The following is a 19573-nucleotide window of genomic DNA, read 5'->3' on the forward strand; positions in this document are numbered from 1 at the left end:
GCTAGCCCATTTTCGTACCGTTACGAACAGCGGTCTAGCTAGACATTGCGTGTGTCGGCAACCATGGTGGCGTGTCCGCGTCATGGCTTAGTTATGAACTAGTACCAAGTATCCACGATGAGCCCGAGGTGTATTCTTTATCAGGTACTCCGTATGCATGCATGTACTCGGCAGAGATACAAGGTCTCTCCATTCCTCTGCAGATGGGACGATGCTCTCGTGTCCTTAAAACCAAGACCTGGCGTGACAAAGAGTTGTTCCAAGAAGCCGCTTTGCGTTCCATGCGGTGTTCAGTATCTCCTTTTTCATCCCCCTGCCTTTGATGAATCTTCTACAAGCTGCAAACATGGGTCTTCTTCACACGGCCAAGGTCTAAGTACCTACGGGTAGTTTTTGGCCATCGAGACTCCGAGGTGGAGGTGTTAAGGCGGCGTGTGCGCTAAACCGCATCTGGTGACAACACCTGGCTGTGGTTCAGGTACGTAAACCACAAGCTCGACCGCCCCGAAGCGCGTCCCTCACCAGCAAGACCCTAACTTTGCCCTGTATGTTGTTGACCTAACCAACCGTCGAGGCAGTCGTTGTTTTTGCACTGCAAAGACACTTGCGCTCGCTTTGAGGAGCATCAATCCCTTTGTGTGGCTCTCATCTTCTACCCGGAGTCGCCCTTCTTTTGGAGGCTGCTTCGCCTTATTCGTTTGGGGTCGCTGCATTTCGCGCGTTGCCCGTGCCCACCGCCCCTGACCTGTGTGCCTCCATCACGAGGGGCGTGATCCATGATCACAACAACACAGCGGCACTCATACCACCGTCAGAATGTCTGCGAATAGCATCAAAGTTGTGGCCCGGTTCCGGCCCCAAAACCGGATCGAGCTGGAGTCGGGTGGAAAACCCATCGTCACCTTCAACTCAGAGGATTCATGTTCCCTCGACGTATGGAACCCCTCCCTCGTCTTGTCACTTGTGCCTGACGACCGGCCTTTGCCGCCTTTGCCCAAAAAAGCCTTGTATTCGTGGACCTAGCTGACAGTGTATACAGTCCAAAGAGGCTCAAGGAGGATTTACCTTTGATAGAGTGTTCGACATGGAATGTAAGCAGCAGGACATCTTCGACTTCTCCATCCGACCCACCGTAGACGACATCTTGAATGGCTACAACGGAACCGTCTTTGCCTATGGCCAGACTGGTGCCGGCAAATCGTACACCATGATGGGCACGAATATCGACGACGACGAAGGACGAGGCGTCATCCCGCGAATTGTTGAACAGATCTTCGCTAGCATCATGTCTAGCCCCAGCACTATAGAATATACCGTGCGTGTCAGCTACATGGAGATTTACATGGAGAGAATTCGAGATCTCTTGGCTCCCCAGAACGACAACCTACCCGTTCACGAGGAGAAGAACCGTGGCGTCTACGTCAAGGGCTTGCTCGAAATTTACGTATCGAGCGTGCAAGAAGTCTACGAGGTCATGAGGAGGGGAGGAAACGCCCGAGCTGTGGCCGCTACCAACATGAACCAGGAGTCCTCACGATCGCACTCCATCTTCGTTATTACTGTCACCCAGAAGAATGTCGAGACAGGTTCGGCGAAGAGCGGCCAGCTTTTCTTGGTTGACTTGGCAGGCAGTGAAAAGGTAGGAAAGACGGGCGCCAGTGGACAAACGCTCGAGGAAGCCAAGAAAATTAACAAGAGTTTGAGTGCCTTGGGCATGGTCATCAATGCTTTGACCGACGGCAAATCATCTCACATTCCGTACCGAGACTCCAAATTGACGAGAATTTTGCAAGAATCTTTGGGCGGTAACAGCCGGACGACCCTCATCATTAACTGCTCGCCAAGCAGTTACAACGATGCCGAAACGCTGAGCACACTACGATTTGGTACAAGAGCAAAGTCCATCAAGAACAAGGCAAAGGTCAATGCCGAACTCAGCCCCGCCGAGCTCAAGCTGCTGCTCAAGAAGGCCCAAGGTCAAGTCACAAACTTCGAGAACTATATTTCTACACTCGAAGGGGAAGTTCAGCTATGGCGTTCTGGAGAATCGGTTCCCAAGGAGAAATGGGCACAGCCCGGCGACAGTATTGTCGGCGCAAGGACGGAGCCCAGGACTCCCCGTCCTTCCACCCCATCTAGACTGGCAGCCGAGAGCCGAGCAGAGACGCCTGCTGCCACTGACCGTGCTTCAACCCCGAGCCTGACATTGGAGAAGGATGAACGCGAAGAGTTCTTGCGCCGTGAAAATGAGCTCCAAGATCAGCTGGCTGAGAAGGAGTCCCAGGTGACGGTGGCCGAGAAGGCTTTGCGCGATACCAAGGAGGAGATGGCCTACCTCAAGGAGCACGACAGCAGACTGGGTAAAGAGAACGAACGACTTACAACGGAGACGAACGAATTCAAGATGCAACTCGAGCGCTTGACGTTTGAGAGCAAGGAGGCACAGATTACCATGGATGCCTTGAAGGAGGCCAACTCGGAACTGACGATGGAGCTGGATGATGTGAAGCAGCAACTGCTTGACATCAAGATGAATGCCAAGGAAACAGGTGCAGCCTTTGATGAGAAGGAGAAACGCAAGGCTGAGAAGATGGCCAAGATGATGGCTGGTTTTGATCTTGGCAGCGATGTTTTCAGCGAGAATGAGCGATCCATTAGCGAGGCTATTCAGCACATTGAGAAGCTACACGAGATCAGCTCGGTGGGCAACAACATTGCACCTGATGAATTCAGAGATCTTCGTGCTAAACTTGTGGAGACGCAAGGCATTGTCAGACAGGCAGAATTATCAATGTTTGGCTCATCATCTAGCGAAATGGACTCTCGAAGGAGGCACGAACTAGAAGAGAGGCTGGAGGCTATGCAGCAGCAGTATGAAGATCTTCTGACAAAGAACCTCAGCGAGAGCGACGTTGAGGAGGTGAAGGCCCGCCTGGAGCACGCCTATGCCAACCGACAAACAACTCAAGTTGAGCTTATTGACGAGCTGAAGGCTGATGCCGCGCAAAAGGCCGCTGAGAACTCACGGATGAAGACCTTGATCGAGGACCTCCAGCAACAGGTCAAGACCGGCAGCGGCGCTGCCCCTGTAACTAACGGCAAGACTATCCAGCAACAGATTGCCGAGTTTGATGTCATGAAGAAGAGCCTCATGCGAGATTTGCAGAACCGATGTGAGCGGGTTGTGGAGCTTGAGATCTCGCTGGATGAGACTCGTGAGCAGTACAACAATGTGCTCCGGTCATCCAACAACCGGGCACAGCAGAAGAAGATGGCTTTCCTGGAGAGGAACCTTGAGCAGCTTACTCAGGTCCAGCGTCAGCTCGTTGAGCAGAACTCTGCTCTTAAGAAGGAGGTGGCTATTGCGGAGCGTAAGCTCATTGCAAGAAACGAGCGCATCCAGAGCCTGGAAAGCTTGCTGCAAGACAGCCAAGAGAAGATGGCAGCCGCCAACCATAAGTATGTAGCCGCTAAATGTATCCGTCCATCTATCATGACGCTGGTAACTGACATCTTACTTGATTAGGTTCGAGGTTCAACTCGCCTCTGTCAAAGAACGCCTCGAGGCAGCCAAGGCCGGCAGCACGAAGGGTCTTAATGCCACTACCGGCGGCTTCAGCTTCTCTGCTGCTGGCAGTCGTATCGCCAAGCCTCTCCGCGGCGGCGGCGGCGACGGGCCCAACGTTCCCACCATTCAGTCACTGCAGAACGAGGGTGCCACAAACAAGCGAAGCAGCTGGTTTTTCAATAAGTCGTAATCCTGCACGTCATTTTGCTTCTTGACAGGGCGTTAACGAGTAGATATTACGATTAGATTACACCAAACATACCCCATGACACTCAGTTGATATATTGCAAGCAAAAAACGATTCCCATATCCTCTCATACGTTAATACGCCCCCCCCCCCCCTCCTAAGCAACATTATGGTATTCCCAATGAGCTTTTCTTTGTTATTTTGACCAAACTTTCCTTGTTCGTTATCTTACTTACCACATTTACCTCTTTCACGAGGTAAACTGAAGAATTGCACGAAACACACCGCCTCCCCCCCCCCAAAAAAAAACTCCTTCGCCCCTCTGCAACATAGATGAACTGGGTGGCAATCACGATTGGATTTATGACGAAACGGGCCTTTGAGAAAGAAGGGCAAGGCCTGTTCAATGGAAGAGCAAAGAGCAAAGAGACGTTTGGACAAAGGCGTCGCCCCGCGAAAGGGGTATAAAGAAAGGACGAGAAGCGGAGTCATGGGTACTTGATGGAGCTTTGAAGATGGAGTTGGTCGATGGACAGTTTATGATTGTAGAGCTCACGTATGGATTCACTACATATGCACAAGAAAATACAACACTTTTGAAACATAATTGTAACATGTCTTGAATTATACGACGACTGGCAACGACTGACGATGTGATTTGTATATTGTTTGAATAAAAATACCCAGTGAGGAAAAGAAAAAAAAAGAAGAAGCGCTTGTGATGCGACCGATGGCGGGTCTCAGAAAACAACAGTGAATGGAGTAGATGATCGTAATGTTCATAAGCACAGCCGCCTCTAGCGCAGGCAAAACACATCTAGCGCTGTTCAGGAACCCTAATTCTACGCTGTCCCTATCAGGCTTGATTGTCATGACTTAGCGCACTTCCTTGCTGTGCTTGGCAATGAAGATAGTCTGGGGCACCAGAACGGCAACAAAGAAGGCCATGGCAGCCAAGTTCAGGCAAAACATCTTGACGTAGAGAATCAAGAGGCGGCGCCATGAAGTCTTGCTAAAGGTAGTCCACGCGTCAGAGACGGTGGCATAACCCTTGCCGCCAATGACCTCGGGCTCAACCTTGCCCTCGAAGGAGCGGTCAAATGGGATAATGGTGCTCTGCTCGACGGGCAGGAGGGAGGCCTGGACGCGGACGAGAACAACGTAAGCGGGGATGATGACGAAGACGGAGGTGGCAATGGTGACGATGGCCACAATGAGGGACTTGACGACGAAGCCGGGGCCGAGGGCGTCCATGTCCACGGGCTCGTTGAAGCCGCCCTTGGGCATCTTGATGCCGAGAATGAGAGCCATGAGGATGGGGATGAAGCGAGTGACCTCGCTGGCGAACCAGAAGATCGTGACGGCTTTCCAGGTAGCTTCGAAAGTTCGTCGGAAGGGGGGCAGACGGGACCAAAAGGGCAGAGGCGATGGCTCAGAAATGACGATGTGAACCCAGGCGGTGCTGTACTGAACCAGGGTCAGGGCGGCGAGAAGAGTGGCAACGGGGACGAGGTAGCCGCCAAAGGTGCCGGTGAAGATGCCCATGAGAACGGAGGTCAGGAACACCTGGGCGAGGTAGCAGAAGAAACCGCGAAAGTTGGCCGTGACGCCGCCGTTGGCCATGAGGAGGCGGTTGATGGCGCGGAAGGAAGACGTAACGGTGCGAGGCTGGCCGTTGGCGGGCTTGAAGCCGTTGCGAGCAACGCCCTCTTCGCCGCCGGACACTGACTGATCGAGAGGAACGGGCTCGTACGCGGGTGGGTTTTCATCCTCAACCATGGCAAAGACGGGGTACACCAGCTTGAAGGTGTACTGGAACTGTTGAGAAAATTCAAGTCAGGACATGACGGCCACGTTGGTGCGCGACAGCGATACTGCAAAGCGGTATGACGGCGCCATGCAGAACCGATCGGTTCAGCTCATGAATTATTCGTAGAATCAACTTACAAGGAGAAACACGGGGATCAGAGCCAAGATATCGACGAGCAAGACGAGCAGCGCCCATGAGGGCAGCTCGTAGCCTCTGATATCATCACCACCCTCAAGGGTGCGTTTGACGTGGAACTGCATGGTGGGTGGGACGCCGACCTCGATGCCGGCGGGGAATGGAGGGGAAAAACAAAGAGACAAAAGAGACGAAGGAACTGTCGAGATAAACTGCGAACGAGTGCAGGAATGGATTTTCAGCACATGAAATGAAAATAAACGTCGAGAATTATGGCGGAAGCGAAATGGAGGGACATGGGGACTGGCTGTAGCGGGGCGGCGTTGAGCAGCAGCCTTATTATTAATAGCAGCAGCAGTTTGAGAGCAGTTGGCCGCCGACCGCTGGAGCCTGGCTGGCACGTACCAGTTCAAGCCTCATTCACCCATGATTGTCCAGTCCACATGCGTGCATACATCCACTCCGGCCGTTTCCCAATCCGTTCTCGATGCCTGGAAGCTGACCGAGGATCGAGGGCCAACGGATTGGAGCAGGCCACTGTTTCGTCGTGCGCCAACTTGTTACAAGTGTGATACGAACAGCTTCGCCTCTCGCCCCGTCGCGGCATAGGTCGATAATCGATGCGGAACAATCGGACAATCAGCCTTTTTTAGGCGGGCCACAACCTAGTAGCGAGTCTGCCAGGTGGCCGAAACAAGCAGCGTGCTGTACTTTATTCTCTCATCGCTTGTTCACTGACTACTTTCCCGGGTCAGGTAGCCGCCAGTTGGTGCCGCAAGTCGAGGCCATACACATTACACGAGACGTGACCAATACTATCAACCACCATGCTCGCGCCAACGGGGTCCTCGCCATTGGGCCATCGTTACCGCCTAGCTTGAGAAAGTGGCAAGGGTCTCTGCCGATGCCGTGGAGAAGACAGATGTGTCCATGTTTTTAATGGCCGATGTCCGCGGCTGCCAGACGTTTGTGAAGGATTTTGTCCTCAAGTCCAACATTCCATACCAATAGTTACTCGAAGAAACCATCTTGGAGCCTGCGTTTGGCTGCTTACGGGCCCCAGGTTTGCGTCTCCCAACGCCCTCTTACCTTTCTTTTCTTTCTTTCTGGAACTTCGCGTCCACTGCCTTGTGCTATTTGAAGATCCTGCTTTTTATAGCATGAGACGAATCGGCCTGTTAAAAATTCGAAATTCTGTTTAGCTGACCGGTCTGGACCAGGTCATACATTTCGATGTTTACCCTTTACCAGCATCATGATGACTCCCTGTGGCCCAAAGGCTCATTGAATACAATGCCTGATCCGGGGATCCAAGAACCCAGCGCATAATGCTTTCATAGTTAACATGGTAGAGACCTAGCCGGGGTCTCGAGGTGAAGGTTTGTTCTCTCTGATTTGCGACACATGACAAAAAATGCCATGGGAAGTCCTCTGCACCCTGTGAAGGGGAGTTCATATTATATGGTCTAGTGTCGGATTCGGGACGCGCATTGCACTCCGGTATGCCGCCCCTCGATCTACCAAGGAGACTCATACTTGATGATTTCTGTTACGTTACAACTGGGTACCCGAAGGGTGACCATTCCCCCTCAACGCTCCGCTTGTTCCAATTTTGAGTGATGAATAAACCGTCTGTCTGCAACTCTTCGCTTTACCACTCTGCATATTGCACCTTTCCTCTTTTCTGTCCCCGCCTGGCGTGGTCGCCGTCCCCAGAGAGTTGCCATCGTGATATCTTCAGAAGATGGCTCAATATGACACTATCGGAACGCAGTACGATGTCATCAAGAAGACACCCTTCAACAAACTCGAGCAGTTCAATTTTCGCAAGCACGTTGAGCCGTTCCTTCAACGCCACGGCACAAAAGTCCTTGACCTAGCATGCGGAACCGGATTCTACTCCAGCCTCCTTCTTGAATGGGGGGCCAGTTTCGTCGTGGGCGTGGACATATCGTCCTCAATGGTAAATGCGGCCAAGGCTCGACTAGCCGAGACACCATACGCGTCTCGAGCTCGATTTGTGCAGGGAAATGGAATCATTCCACAAGGATATAGCTCAGATGATAAAGGATTCGATGTGGTTTCTGGCGCTTGGTTTCTCAACTACGCAAGTAACCCGGATCAGTTGGCATCCATGTTCCGTACCATATCCACGAATCTAAACTCCCACGGAGTCTTTATTGGCATATGTTTGCACCCCACAGATGACTTGGAATCTTTCGCCTCTGGCGTTAACAACAGCGCCTGGGCTCAAACGGGTGTTCATTACGAATTTGGCAAGGCGCTTCCAGGGGGGATTGGCTTTCCCATCACAGTGTTTGGCTCTGTATCGCCAGATAGCAAGGTTGAATTTGGATCATTTTATCTCAAAAAGAGCCTGTATGAACAGGCGGCCCGTGTTGGAGGGATGACGGGCAGAATTGTATGGCGGAATTGCGAGTTTCTGGACGAGACATGGCGAGAGGAGATAGGCCTCCATGGCGACGATGATGGATGGCGCAGCCTACAAGAGTATCCTCTGTTGTGCACTCTTCTTGTTTGGAAGGAATAAGCCGTAGATGCTGGGCGAGATTAGATCAGATAAGAACCTAGGTAATGATGTCAATGCGTAGCTATTGAGGGCTCTGGCAAACCTGTAGAGTATCTGGTCTCTCCTGACTGCCGGTGGTGGGGCAAGCCATCGCTGATCATCGCTGATCAGTGGTCAAAATCTGCCAAGTTAGTGCGAAACTGCCACCACTTGCGCCGCTCCTTCCTTGGAAGACTGTCCATATGCAGAGCTCCAACCGCGTTGGCGGCCCCGAGGAGCTTCTTCGGCCGTGCCTCATCCCAGCTGCTTGTTCAGGCTAAACCAACGTAAATTTCCATCCATATTTACCCCCAGACTGCAAACGTCCATGGCAGATGGCTGCTCCATCCATACCCAATCTCCTTTCCCTAAGGGGCAGCGGTCGCGGCGGAGGCCGTGGAGGCAGGGCAAGACGCCAGGCTGGTCCTTCAGCCTCATCATCCACGGGAGTATCTCCAGATGCCACTATTCAAGGCACAGATACCGATGCAGCCGTGTCACGGCTGAGTGCCGTTGACCTGGGGTACCTGGAAGATCCATATGCGCGGTTCTTTGTGACCGGGCCTCCGACAAGACGGCTGCCCATTATCAATCGAGGTCTGTACTGCGGCGCCGAGAAGACCATCAGCGCAACCCCATATGAACAGATACTGATGGCCGTACAGGCACCTATATGCGAACCAAGTCCCTAGATGCCATGGTAGACGCCTTCCTCTCACACAATGGGCCGTCACTGAAGCAAGTGGTATCTCTTGGCGCAGGAACAGACACAAGGCCACTGCACATGCTGCAAAAGCCTGGCGCCCAAAATCTCATTTATCACGAAGTGGACTTTGAACCTACATGCCGGCGCAAGTTGGCCATCACCCAATCATCCCCCGGACTACGTCACATATTCAAGGACCTAAGTATTCACGACGGCGGATCATGGAGCGCCGAGCCCTCACAAGGCGGCGAGTATCACTGCCACGCCTTAGATCTACGCAGCATATCCAAGTCCATCACAGAGCTACCGTCCCACATTCGCAGCGACGTCCCAACCTTGCTCTTGTCTGAATGCTGCCTCTGCTATCTGACGCAGCAAGACTCTGAAAACGTTTTAAACTTTTTCAGTTCCAAGATTCATAGCCTAGCAGCATTGCTGTATGAACCGATGCCGTTGCACGACGCATTTGGCGACATGATGGTTTCTAATCTCAAAGCTCGACACATTTACATGCCTTCGCTGCAGACATATAAAGACCAGCAAGGGCAACTGACAAGGTTGCGACACTCAGGATTCGACAGTGTTGGGTATGCCACGATTGAGAATACGTGGGATAAGTTGGTTGATGAGAAGGAGAGGGAGAGAGTAGATCGTTTAGAGGGGCTGGACGAAGTCGAAGAATGGAAGCTCCTGGCGGCACATTATGTGGTGGTCTGGGGAGCTAGGGGATGCCACATTTGGTCCCTTGGCCGATAGGAATCAATCCGTCGAATTTAAGGTGAGAAAAGAGTAAAATAAAAAATCAAAATGGTAAAACCAACCCCAATGCAGTTGTAAATTCGAAAGTGGCATCATTTCGGTTTCTTTATTGGAAAGTCAAGAGATGGCGTCGAACCTGGTCAACCTTCAACCTTGAACTCGGAAAGCGGGTCACGTGTATCCGTGCGGTGATATCTCACCCGCCAAGTTCGCGACAAACTAAACCTTCCCTATAACTTATTGCCAACGACACATAGATCGCTGCGGCCTTGTACACCTTGCTTCAACTAGCAATCCGGCCATCTATTGCTGGGGTATACCCTTTGTTAGTCCTCGTTCTGACCGCTTGCACCGAAGGCAGCCTTTGGGTACAAGCCTCACGCTCATTCTCACTCTTACTCTCGCTCTCGGCCGCCGTTCAGTCCAGCGCTCATTGCGCACACGTTTCACCGGCCTCGCATATAATGCAAACACCAAAATTCATCACCAAATTGTGACGCGACCAGGCATTCGTCTTTGAATATCCCACACCCACAGCGGGGTCGACAAGTCGAGCACTTCATCACATCAGTCATCCACCCTTGTTTCCTCGGTAGAAGTTGAGTCGCAAAGATGGCAGACTCCAAGGACAACAAGGCGTACAAATACCGCCAAGAAATCAGCCAGGTACCACATGTCCAAAACATACCACGGCCTTCCAATTTGCCAAAATCTGCGGGGTAAAAAAAAAAACGGCTAACCCCGGCAGATGATGTACGTCTCTGGCGAAACCGGCGAACCATCAGTCGAAACTACTAGCATCATCGAAGACATTGTCCGCCAACAAGTGATAGAACTGGTAAGCAAAAGCATCGCGCTCACTCCCCCCTTTCCCGCCCAATTTCCAAAATACAACTCACCAGCAACGCCTCTCCCCAGCTCCGCAACTGCACAGAGCTCGCCTCCCGGCGCGGCTCCAAATCCATATCGACAAACGATCTCATTTTCCAAATCCGCCACGACCAAGCCAAGGTCAGCCGCCTCCGCACGTTCCTCTCCTGGAAAGACGTGCGCAAAAACGTCAAGGATTCCGAGGACAAGGGCGCCGACGCGGACCTCGCGGGCGGCGACGACGCCGTCGTCCCCGGCGGCCCCGTCGATGAAGCCGCCAAGAAGAACAAAAAGGCCAAGGTCGGCCTGCCCTGGGAACCGGCGTCGTTCTACTCGGTGGAAGTCCCCGAGCGCGACGACGAGGAGGATGAAGAGGAGGAGGAGATGAATTACATTACTCTCCAGCGACTCCGCAAGGCTGACGAGCGCACAAAGGCCATGACCAAGGAGGAGTACGTCACGTGGTCCGAGTACCGCCAGGCGTCGTTTACATGGAGAAAGGGCAAGCGGTTCAGGGAGTGGGCCGGCTTCGGCATAGTGACGGACAGCAAACCGTCAGACGACATTGTTGACATTTTGGGATTCCTGACGTTCGAGATGGTGGCTACCCTGACGGAGGTGGCGCTCAAGGTCAAGGAGCAGGAGGATATGGCGAGGGCGCAGAGCGGTGCGGACAACGCGGGGACGAAGAAGAGGAAATTGCAGCTTGGGGGACTATTTGATCCGCCGAGTGAGGGCAAGACTCCTGTTGAGCCCAGGCACGTTCAGGAAGCGTTTAGACGGTTCCAGCAGTGGCCCAAGAAGACGAGGGCTATGCTGAATGGCACCAGGATTGTGCAGAAGACACCTCTAAACATCATTTGAGGCTGTTGCGGTTCGCTTCTGGCGACTTGTATTTTTTTCTTCTTTTCGACTGTATTTCTACCTTGGGTGTTGACTAGGGCTTGTTGGCGTTGGTTTGGTCATGACTTTGGTCTGAACGATGTACCACGGAAAAGCATTGCGTTGGCGCCCCAACCTTTTGGACATATCTTGAACACCTATAGATTTTCTTCAAACCATCACGGCAGGAAGCGTGGGATCCGTCTTGATGAATATCGAGAAATGAACTTTTTTGAAATCTTGCTATGCTATGCGCTGTGGCTAACTGTAAATCGTCGCCTCCTTACCACTGTATCGTCTATCATTAATCTCACCCCAACTCGCTGTAGACTCCTTGGTATGACTTCGTCTTCTCCCTCCGAGTCATCGGTTCCATGACCTGGCTCGCCTTCCACTTGACCTAGCCCGAACGGTTGGCTAATGCCTTGTGGCCCCGTTGCGGTTGCCCGTCTTCTGAGCGTCTCCAATTCTATGCCACCCCCCTCACCATCTACTGCACTAGAAGCATGTGACCTTTTGGACAAAACTCTGTCCAAGTCCTCATCTTGTTCAGTCTCCAGTTGTCGAATATACTGCCGATATTGCGGCCGCTCCAGCAAACCGCTTCGGAAGGCATTGACACCAACCAACAACTTTACCAGCTCTACCAGCTCTTCAAGATACTCAATTATCTCCATTTGCCCAGATGTGCTGGCATTCCAAGAAAGAAACTTGTGTTGGGTTATTAGACTTGCGGTCTCCTCATCCAGATTGGGCCTTCGACGGTGGCACGCAACTATGTTTGGTTTCCGTCCCTTTGGACTTTGCGCTACCAAGAGCTCTCGGATACGACTGATGAGCCTTAATTGGGCCAGACGAGCCGATGGAAGGAATTGAGGTAGTGGAAGCCACGTAGTTAGCGCTTCATGCACTGAAAACAGGATCAAAGTGCTACTGGCGGCAACGTTTCTACGGCACGTGTACACTCTCGGGTTCAAGTCCTCCAGGACAGATGAACCATACATTCCGCGGAGCTGGACCACGTTGTCCATGCGATCAATGATCTGGTGTAGGACGTAAATGATTTCCTTGTATATCGGCGCCAATGGCTTGAAACTTCCTTTTAGACGTGGTTCAGTGAGACAAAACGGCAAGAACATCTCAGCTGCTGCTAGTGCCCCTTGGGCTTTGTCGCGAGAACGACTAAAACGCGTCAAAAGCTTTGAAGATCGAAAGTTTGGCCGCTCTGGATCATCGATACCAACAGCTACAGCGGCTTGCATCTTCTGGACTTGGCGAACCGATGTAGATAGGGACTCTACCAAGCGATCTCTGGCTCGCACAGGGACGACGAGGGTTTCAACTACCATAGCTACCAGACCACCGACTAGAAACGCAACAAGTCGCTTGTAGAAGACTTCGGAGGCTGCAGTAGTTTCATATTATCGCAGCTGATATACAGTCAGTTCATTACTCGTATTGCGGGACTTTGTGTTATATTGCTCACCTAAAGCAACAACACTCAGCGACACAATCGATATCATTCCCGCCTTGACATATTTGGTCGCAAGCTGGACATAAACAGACGGAACTATACCAAGAAGAAGAATCACCACAGCAGCAACACGGTTACCTCGTCCAATTTCCACCGAAAGATATCCAACAACGCAACCAAAGATGACACCAAAAAGCCGAACGGCAAAAACGAATAACGAAGTGCCAATGGCAACCTCGAATACAAGAATAAGTTGCAGGGGAGCCCACACACCTTTTACCTCACTGTACCAGGCATTCGTAGAAGCAACAAAAGCTGGCCATGTGACCAAAAATATTGCAATTGCCAGCTTCAATGCGTACTCAACGTCGTCAGACCGCTGTAACCATTCCAAAACGTCTGCTATTGTGGTTCGAAACTGCGCAAAGCGGCCATGAGGGGACTGTTTCCTGTCCCGACGGGTTGGTTTGCTTGACGAGTTTTGTTTGTCCTTAGCCTTGTGGCTACCAGTGATTGCAGAGCATGCTTCCTCATCATTGGGCGGTACTGGAGCCTTGACTCCGTCGCTTGATGGCTCGGCCTTTTCTTCGGAAGATGGACTTTGCAGTCCCTGACGCGCTGCCCTTTTCCCTTCTTTGGGAAGAACCATGGCATCGGCTTCACCGCCGGAGCTTAGCCATTTCCGAATATTCCTATACTGAGGAATCCAGACCCGGAATTTATTATGTCGTCTCTGACTTTTTTCTACAAGAGTTCTAACGTGTCGAAGCATGTGCAGGATCTGAGTTGCCGAGTCGCGAAGCGCAAGGATGAATGAGGACACAAGGAAGGTCTCCATACGTGGCATGAAATCTACTGCAAGCCCGGATTCATCCATAATGGCTTTTTTGAGTGCCTCGGATGATCCTGCATCGAAAGCGGATATGCAAGTCGAGAACTCGTCGAGCCGGGAATCAATCTCTTCCAAGAGTATCCCGTCCGGCGTGGGCGATCCGGAGGGCAGTGTTGGAACTTCAAAACAATAGGCAAGACATGCTATTAGTAGATTTACCGCCTCTTCTATAGAGCTTTGGAAATCTTGTACTGGCAGTCGAATGCGTTGAATGGTCATCTCGAGGAGCTGTGAACTACCTGCTTCAATCTCCCTGACTGGTTTGACAATCTTGAGCTGCTCTTTGTGGCGCGATACTTCCCCTCCATTAGGACTAATCGGCTGGGTTCGTTGTGCTGTCCTTGTTTGAAAGTCTGGTGTTGCCGATTCAGTGCTCTCCTTATAGTCTGGACAAGATGCCAAGATGGTCCTTGTTACCAACAAGCACAAACTTATTCTCGCAATTGCCTATGAGTGTGATGATGTTCTGGACAAGACTTGTCATATAGCGTACACTAATGGGCTTCATGGCGATCGGGGGTAGAGACGAGGTGGAGATCTCAAAATTGACTTCGTCTTGAGCGGCTTTGCAACGGGAGAGCTGTGCACGCAATTTGGACTTTTGCGCTGTGAGAAATGCCACTGTAGTTCGCTGGACAGGCACAGTAGCACTTGTTGTCAGACTTTTGCCCGTATGAAACGGGTTGGGGAACTCTGCGGCAAAGGCTTTAATATGCCTCATGGTCTTTCGTCTTACTCGGTTCATGGTTCTGCTCGTCCTGGCTGTAGAAGTTGTGGCGAGAGCATTTGAGTTGATTTTTGCTGCTTCAGCAGCATCGCAGCCTGGTGTGACGAAGCAGTGAGTCGCTCGTGTCAATGTGTCCACGGTAGTCGACAGAGTCTCAATCGTAGATGAACCAAGGTAACTGCTGGATAGTTCCGGAAAGAGAGCCAAATTAACAAGCACCAAAACGCCACCTGCAAGCAAAATAGGTATATAAATGGTTGTAAATAAAGATGTGGTTGCGTTACTCGGTAGCTGAATCGTAAGCAATGCAGCAACAAGAAGAAACAAAACAAAATTAAAGAGCCGAGGGCTCATAGATCTCACAAAGCCGTGAATCAACACAGCAACCAGAAGAAACAAAGCACGGATAGTGTATGCTGCGGGTGCATTGATATCTTGGACGAGGCTCGACAGGTACAAGCCGAGAAGTGACCATGACAAGCCCATCAGCGCCCCGAAGAGAGTCATGAGCAGTTCCTCCATCATGGGACCCATGCGTTGTCCACAATGGGCAAACACAGTAACCATGGGTATCAAAAATGTCGCAGTGGTTTTGAAGTGAGGAAGGACAGCAATGATGGTCGCAATGGTGCAGGCGAGGGAATGCTTGACGATACGCTGCCACAATGCATTTTTTTGCCAATCGCCCCAAATGGCTATGACCAGGCTCCTGAAAGGATTCGAGGCTGCCATAGTTTGCGAATTTGTGATCCGATTCCCATTGCAGCGGTATTCGTGACCCGACGAGAACGTTCGGAGAGGATTTGAGGTATTGCCGAGACTTGGCACCAAAAATTTGAGACTTCTACCACAACGGAATACGCGGGTCGCCGCAGGCGGATTGGAGCAAGCTCAAATGCAAAAATAAAAAGAGTCTCCTAGTCCTCGCAAAGTATGAGGACTGAAGACGGCTTATATTGTATCATCAATTCAGCCTAGGCATGACGGTTGGGGGCGGATTGACAATGTGAGGTGAAGTCATGACGCTGCGCTAAGACGGCAACTTTGGTCATGAGAAGTCTGGTTGAACTAGTTGACAGCAGTTGACCGTAGTTACCCACACTTGCCGCTGACGATGGAGCCATTTAGACGGAAGGAGCAATTGGGACCGGCAAGAGATGAAGTCCTAGGTACCCAACTAACTGCGCCGATCCAGAGACTTTAAAAAACGGCAGCCCTGTGCTTAAAGTAGGGTATATTTGATGCTGTTACAGCAAAAAGAGATCTGGTACAATATTAAATGAACCAGCAAGTACAATGCCACGAACCAAGCCGGGGTCCCATTGCATGGGTTACACCAAGCTGGCAGGCCACACAGCGGGAGACAGAGAGAGAGAAATTGACCGACAAGTTGCTGCGAGCCAACCTTCTGTGTGCTATAGAACTACTAGACAGCTACCTGGGTGGGTAGATAACTACCAACTTACGCCACCATAGACTTGATTCACTTAATTGATTTAATTGGCCTATTATATCCAGGAGTGATTGCGGAAATGCGCTCCTCAGACCTGCTCTTCACCAGCGCCCCGCCAGGCGACCGCCCCCCCCCCCCTTCAAGGTAAACCACCCAAGCTCTGAACCCCCTTCCCTACAACAGACCATCACCACCACCACATCCGCAACGTCCAACGCAGCCGGCCAACCCCCACTCCCGCCACTGCCATGCTATCCTTTATCCTCATCCAGAATCGCCAGTTCGTTCCCTTTCTCCCGCCGAATATTCCCCGTCCAATCCGCTAATGAAAACCTCTCTCTCTCACCAGGGGCAAAACCCGCCTTGCCAAATGGTACGCCCCCTACAGTGACGACCAAAAGATCAAGCTCAAGGGCGAAGTACACCGGCTCGTGGCGCCCCGCGACCAGAAATACCAATCCAACTTCGTCGAGTTCCGCAACAACAAGATTGTGTACCGCCGGTACGCCGGGCTCTTCTTCTGTGCGTGCGTCGACACAAATGACAACGAGCTGGCGTACCTCGAGGCCATCCACTTCTTCGTCGAGGTGCTGGATGCCTTTTTCGGAAACGTGTGCGAGCTGGATCTTGTCTTTAACTTTTATAAAGTCTATGCGATACTAGATGAGGTGTTCTTGGCCGGAGAGATCGAGGAGACAAGCAAGCAGGTTGTTTTGACAAGGTTAGAACATTTAGACAAGTTGGAGTGATTATTCTTTCTGGCTTGACAGGGAACAAATGTACGCGGAGATGGCTCGCCTTCGCCAAAGAGTCAGCTTCTCCAAAATTTTGTTGCACAGCACTTGACGAGTCCCCTTTCTGAGGGCTTAAGTTACATCATGGAGTTTGGCGTTGCGCAAGGATTAACCGGGATACCATGGACGACATTGCTGGGCGGTGGCTTGGTTATTTAAGGTCAATTTATTACATTCGATTATCTAATTTTCTTGGGAGGAAAATAGCAGTGGCTTAACACCGGTCGCGCCGTCGCCTGTTTCACTTCTGCCTTGCCCTCCCCGACTATCACTACATTCAACGTCGTCGTCTCAACCCAAGGCTTCGATATGCTCACAAAGTCCATAGCCGCTTCCATCTTGCTTCGCCGAGACATCAAGGGGCTGAATAGCTACATCACTCTGGCGCAGACTATCTGCAATGGCTTGCCCAATACTGCTTCGCCCCCGGACCTCCTCATCTGCAACAAGAGTCTTTGTCGCAGATGCGCTCCCCTCTTCCTTTCCCTCAACAGGGCCAAAAACTGCGGCGTTGCTCTTCTTGTCTTCAGCTGCAACTAGAGGATCAGTCGTGTCGCCAACCTGCTTCACCTCAATGCTGGCAGAACAAAAAGCTTCACCGTTATTGTGGTGCAACTTGCTCGCAGCAGCATGCCCAACACCATCAAGCTCCTCACTTTCCTTGTTTGCACCAGACAGGCTTGTTATAGAGGAAATGCTGTCATCTTCCTCCCCTTCCGCAATGCCGCCAGCCGCGGCACCATTCTTATTGCCTTCAATTGCAATGGAATGGTCAATGGCGCCATGACTTCCCTCCAGCATGACTGCGACCAAGGGAGCCTCATTTTCGGCTCTGGTAGTAAGTTCAATTTTGTCACTGCTGCTCTGCCACAGCTCCATTGCCGTTTGCCGTGCCTCATGAGTAGTGTGCTCCCACTCTCGATTCGGAAACAGGTCATGGACACTTGGGCTCCGGCCAAGAGAACTGGCGGAAGTCATCGATTCTGTACTCTCAGAAGGAGAAGGACCACTCGGCTTTGGTCCCAGAACGAAGCTCCCGTCTATGTCCTTTGCACCCGGAATGAGTGTCCCGCTGGTCAAAAGGGATGGCAAATGGCTGCCATCCAACACTTCGCCATCTTCAAGGTCTATTCTGAGCTTCTTGGTCATCGGCTCATTACCTAGACAAATCAAACCTTCAGGAGAAAACGTTCTATTAAATTTTCTCTTGAGTGCGAGCCCAAACTTGGACAAAAAATCATCTGCGGTTTGGCAAGCAACTTCGCCTGCTTCGTTGTCCACTGTTTCTCCAACATGTCCCTCTTCATCCAACGAGTCACATTTGTCCTAGGGGGCGTTAGGTCGAGAAAACAACGTTGATAATCTATACTCACCTCCTCCCAAGGGGACAAGCGACCAAATTCGTGATGGGGAATACTCCGTTGGCGACTCTTTTCAGACTCAATACTCACGCTGGGGCGACTCCGTGGCCCACAGTCCAAACCATCGGGAACACGGGGGCGAAGGGCCAGTTTACTCTGTTCCATGTTGACCGACGGAAACAAATCATCAGAATGTTTTGGAGGCGTCGGCTTCGTCGGCAAATACCCCCTCATAACTTCTGTTGGATGAGGAGACACCCGAGAAAGGACTTGCGTGCTGCTCTCGGTAGCAGACTGATTCCTCTTGCTGTATGTGCTCCATTGGGTATTGGGCCGATGCCACTCGCAGTCCCAGACATAGTGAGAGCCGGATACTCCGCAAATAGCGCAAATATATCTCGGATGCGGAGGGGGATCCCACGACGAGTCGTTGATGGTAGGACAATTGGAGATAGCATGCCCTAAGGCAACCTGTTTAGCCATGAATAAGCTGATAAAATTACTAGATACACTCACCTGCCGTGTGGCATCTCCGACAAATATCTTTAGCAAGAGGTTTTGTCAAGCTAAGACCGCCCGGGACCTTGGAGGCTTCTAAGTTCTTTAGAATGCCTTCCTGCTGGGCAGCCTGCTCATGCGCCTCCTCTTCCTGGCAACGCTTCTTATCAAGGTCCTGAAGCTCATACATTCGCTTCCTGAGGAGCTCCGCATCCAAGCTCAATTTTGCCGTCTGGTGTCTAGAGACACCATCCCGGTTCTCACCGGGCTCCCAGCCCAGTTTGACCGCTTTCTCTGCGCAACGTACCGCAGCAGCGGAGTGTTTAAAAACACCTGGAGGGGGTGGCTCCCAGTGGTTATCCATAGTCTTCCCCAAAAATGCGTCTTGAGGGTAAGAACTGGAACCACCCGCTCGCTTCTTATCAGGGGAAGGTTGGCCCTGATAAAGATGACTTTTAATCTCACCATAAAGCCTGTTCATTAGTTTTCTTGACCCTTGATCGCATCGTTGATGGTAGAGCCAGATATTTTCAAGAGAATACTTCCAAAAATTAAGGACATCCTCTTTCTTGCATCGCTGGTCTACCAAGGCGGTGCACCAAGTCTCGAATGGAAGTATCGAGAACGGGGCCTGCAAGGCCTTGGTCTGAAGCCAAATTATGCACATGGATATGACATTGTATCGTGAGAGCCTATTATTGACGGCTCTGATCCGACTGTGGAGAGTGTCTAGCCTCATTTTGCCAAGGTCGTTGAAGTCCCGAAGACCGTTGAATCCCACGATGCGTCGGAGATTATCGAGCGTGCAGTCTGGGCTATCCATTTCGATGATGATGCTCCTGGGAGACCAATGGCTGCACATGATGGGCATTTAAGCGTCCAAGAATA

General features: G+C 51.5%; 9 protein-coding genes across 11 annotated transcripts; 5 read left to right on the forward strand and 4 right to left on the reverse strand.

Moving 5' to 3' along the window:
* The first annotated feature begins 300 nt into the window (after positions 1-300).
* KLP1 (Kinesin heavy chain) lies at positions 301-6136 on the forward strand. 2 transcript variants are annotated; one of them, XM_066117039.1, is made up of 3 exons: positions 301-933; positions 1040-3459; positions 3527-6136. In XM_066117039.1, the coding sequence occupies exons 1-3, from the start codon at positions 817-819 to the stop codon at positions 3756-3758; spliced, it is 2769 nt and encodes a 922-aa protein (XP_065978927.1). In that variant the 5' UTR covers positions 301-816; the 3' UTR covers positions 3759-6136. The 2 variants fall into 2 exon arrangements, with proteins under 2 accessions (XP_065978927.1, XP_007807024.1); XM_007808833.2 differs by having other exon boundaries at positions 301-3459.
* On the reverse strand, positions 4365-6136 carry J3458_002001 (uncharacterized protein). The gene is made up of 2 exons (XM_007808834.2): positions 5703-6136; positions 4365-5573 (listed from the first exon to the last, which is right to left on the reverse strand). Exons 1-2 carry the CDS (start codon positions 5823-5825, stop codon positions 4632-4634), a joined length of 1065 nt encoding a protein of 354 aa, XP_007807025.2. The 5' UTR covers positions 5826-6136; the 3' UTR covers positions 4365-4631.
* A 1308-nt stretch (positions 6137-7444) lies between these two features.
* J3458_002002 (uncharacterized protein) lies at positions 7445-8251 on the forward strand (the record flags this gene model as incomplete). Its single annotated transcript, XM_007808835.2, has 1 exon — positions 7445-8251. One exon carries the CDS (start codon positions 7445-7447, stop codon positions 8249-8251), a length of 807 nt encoding a protein of 268 aa, XP_007807026.1.
* A 212-nt stretch (positions 8252-8463) lies between these two features.
* On the forward strand, positions 8464-9913 carry PPM1 (carboxy methyl transferase for protein phosphatase 2A). Of its 2 annotated transcripts, XM_066117040.1 has the most exons (2): positions 8464-8866; positions 8935-9913. In XM_066117040.1, exons 1-2 carry the CDS (start codon positions 8605-8607, stop codon positions 9729-9731), a joined length of 1059 nt encoding a protein of 352 aa, XP_065978928.1. In that variant the 5' UTR covers positions 8464-8604; the 3' UTR covers positions 9732-9913. The 2 variants fall into 2 exon arrangements, with proteins under 2 accessions (XP_065978928.1, XP_065978929.1); XM_066117041.1 differs by having other exon boundaries at positions 8464-9802.
* Positions 9914-12604, forward strand: SPT3_1 (Transcription initiation protein spt3). The gene is made up of 2 exons (XM_007808836.2): positions 9914-10572; positions 10653-12604. Exons 1-2 carry the CDS (start codon positions 10483-10485, stop codon positions 11466-11468), a joined length of 906 nt encoding a protein of 301 aa, XP_007807027.2. The 5' UTR covers positions 9914-10482; the 3' UTR covers positions 11469-12604.
* On the reverse strand, positions 11735-15311 carry J3458_002005 (uncharacterized protein; the record flags this gene model as incomplete). Its single annotated transcript, XM_066117042.1, has 4 exons — positions 11735-12891; positions 12973-14205; positions 14270-14870; positions 14943-15311. 4 exons carry the CDS (start codon positions 15309-15311, stop codon positions 11735-11737), a joined length of 3360 nt encoding a protein of 1119 aa, XP_065978930.1.
* Positions 15312-16185: 874 nt separating this feature from the next.
* Positions 16186-17975, reverse strand: J3458_002007 (uncharacterized protein; the record flags this gene model as incomplete). The annotated part of the gene is made up of 1 exon (XM_066117043.1): positions 16186-17975. The coding sequence occupies one exon, from the start codon at positions 17973-17975 to the stop codon at positions 17118-17120; it is 858 nt and encodes a 285-aa protein (XP_065978931.1). The 3' UTR covers positions 16186-17117.
* APS2 (AP-2 complex subunit sigma) lies at positions 16281-16781 on the forward strand (the record flags this gene model as incomplete). Its single annotated transcript, XM_007808838.2, has 2 exons — positions 16281-16312; positions 16382-16781. 2 exons carry the CDS (start codon positions 16281-16283, stop codon positions 16779-16781), a joined length of 432 nt encoding a protein of 143 aa, XP_007807029.1.
* A 714-nt stretch (positions 17976-18689) lies between the features above and the next one.
* Positions 18690-19547, reverse strand: J3458_002008 (uncharacterized protein; the record flags this gene model as incomplete). Its single annotated transcript, XM_007808839.2, has 1 exon — positions 18690-19547. The coding sequence occupies one exon, from the start codon at positions 19545-19547 to the stop codon at positions 18690-18692; it is 858 nt and encodes a 285-aa protein (XP_007807030.2).
* Between the last annotated feature and the right edge of the window lie 26 nt (positions 19548-19573).

Source organism: Metarhizium acridum, assembly GCF_019434415.1.
Source record: "Metarhizium acridum strain ARSEF 324 chromosome Unknown scaffold_1, whole genome shotgun sequence".
Taxonomy (NCBI): domain Eukaryota; kingdom Fungi; phylum Ascomycota; class Sordariomycetes; order Hypocreales; family Clavicipitaceae; genus Metarhizium; species Metarhizium acridum.

What these genes read in the sequence shown, in the direction of transcription:
- KLP1 (XM_066117039.1), top strand. Translation starts at nt 817, where the DNA reads ATGTCTGCGAATAGCATCAAAGTTGTGGCCCGGTTCCGGCCCCAAAAC. An exon ending in AGGATTCATGTTCCCTCGAC is followed by an intron (nt 934 to 1,039) that starts GTATGGAACCCC and finishes CAGTGTATACAG; the next exon opens with TCCAAAGAGGCTCAAGGAGG. An exon ending in ATGGCAGCCGCCAACCATAA is followed by an intron (nt 3,460 to 3,526) that starts GTATGTAGCCGC and finishes TTACTTGATTAG; the next exon opens with GTTCGAGGTTCAACTCGCCT.
- J3458_002001 (XM_007808834.2), bottom strand. Translation starts at nt 5,825, where the DNA reads ATGCAGTTCCACGTCAAACGCACCCTTGAGGGTGGTGATGATATCAGA. An exon ending in TGATCCCCGTGTTTCTCCTT is followed by an intron (nt 5,574 to 5,702) that starts GTAAGTTGATTC and finishes TTTTCTCAACAG; the next exon opens with TTCCAGTACACCTTCAAGCT.
- PPM1 (XM_066117040.1), top strand. Translation starts at nt 8,605, where the DNA reads ATGGCTGCTCCATCCATACCCAATCTCCTTTCCCTAAGGGGCAGCGGT. An exon ending in GCTGCCCATTATCAATCGAG is followed by an intron (nt 8,867 to 8,934) that starts GTCTGTACTGCG and finishes ATGGCCGTACAG; the next exon opens with GCACCTATATGCGAACCAAG.
- SPT3_1 (XM_007808836.2), top strand. Translation starts at nt 10,483, where the DNA reads ATGATGTACGTCTCTGGCGAAACCGGCGAACCATCAGTCGAAACTACT. An exon ending in GCCAACAAGTGATAGAACTG is followed by an intron (nt 10,573 to 10,652) that starts GTAAGCAAAAGC and finishes GCCTCTCCCCAG; the next exon opens with CTCCGCAACTGCACAGAGCT.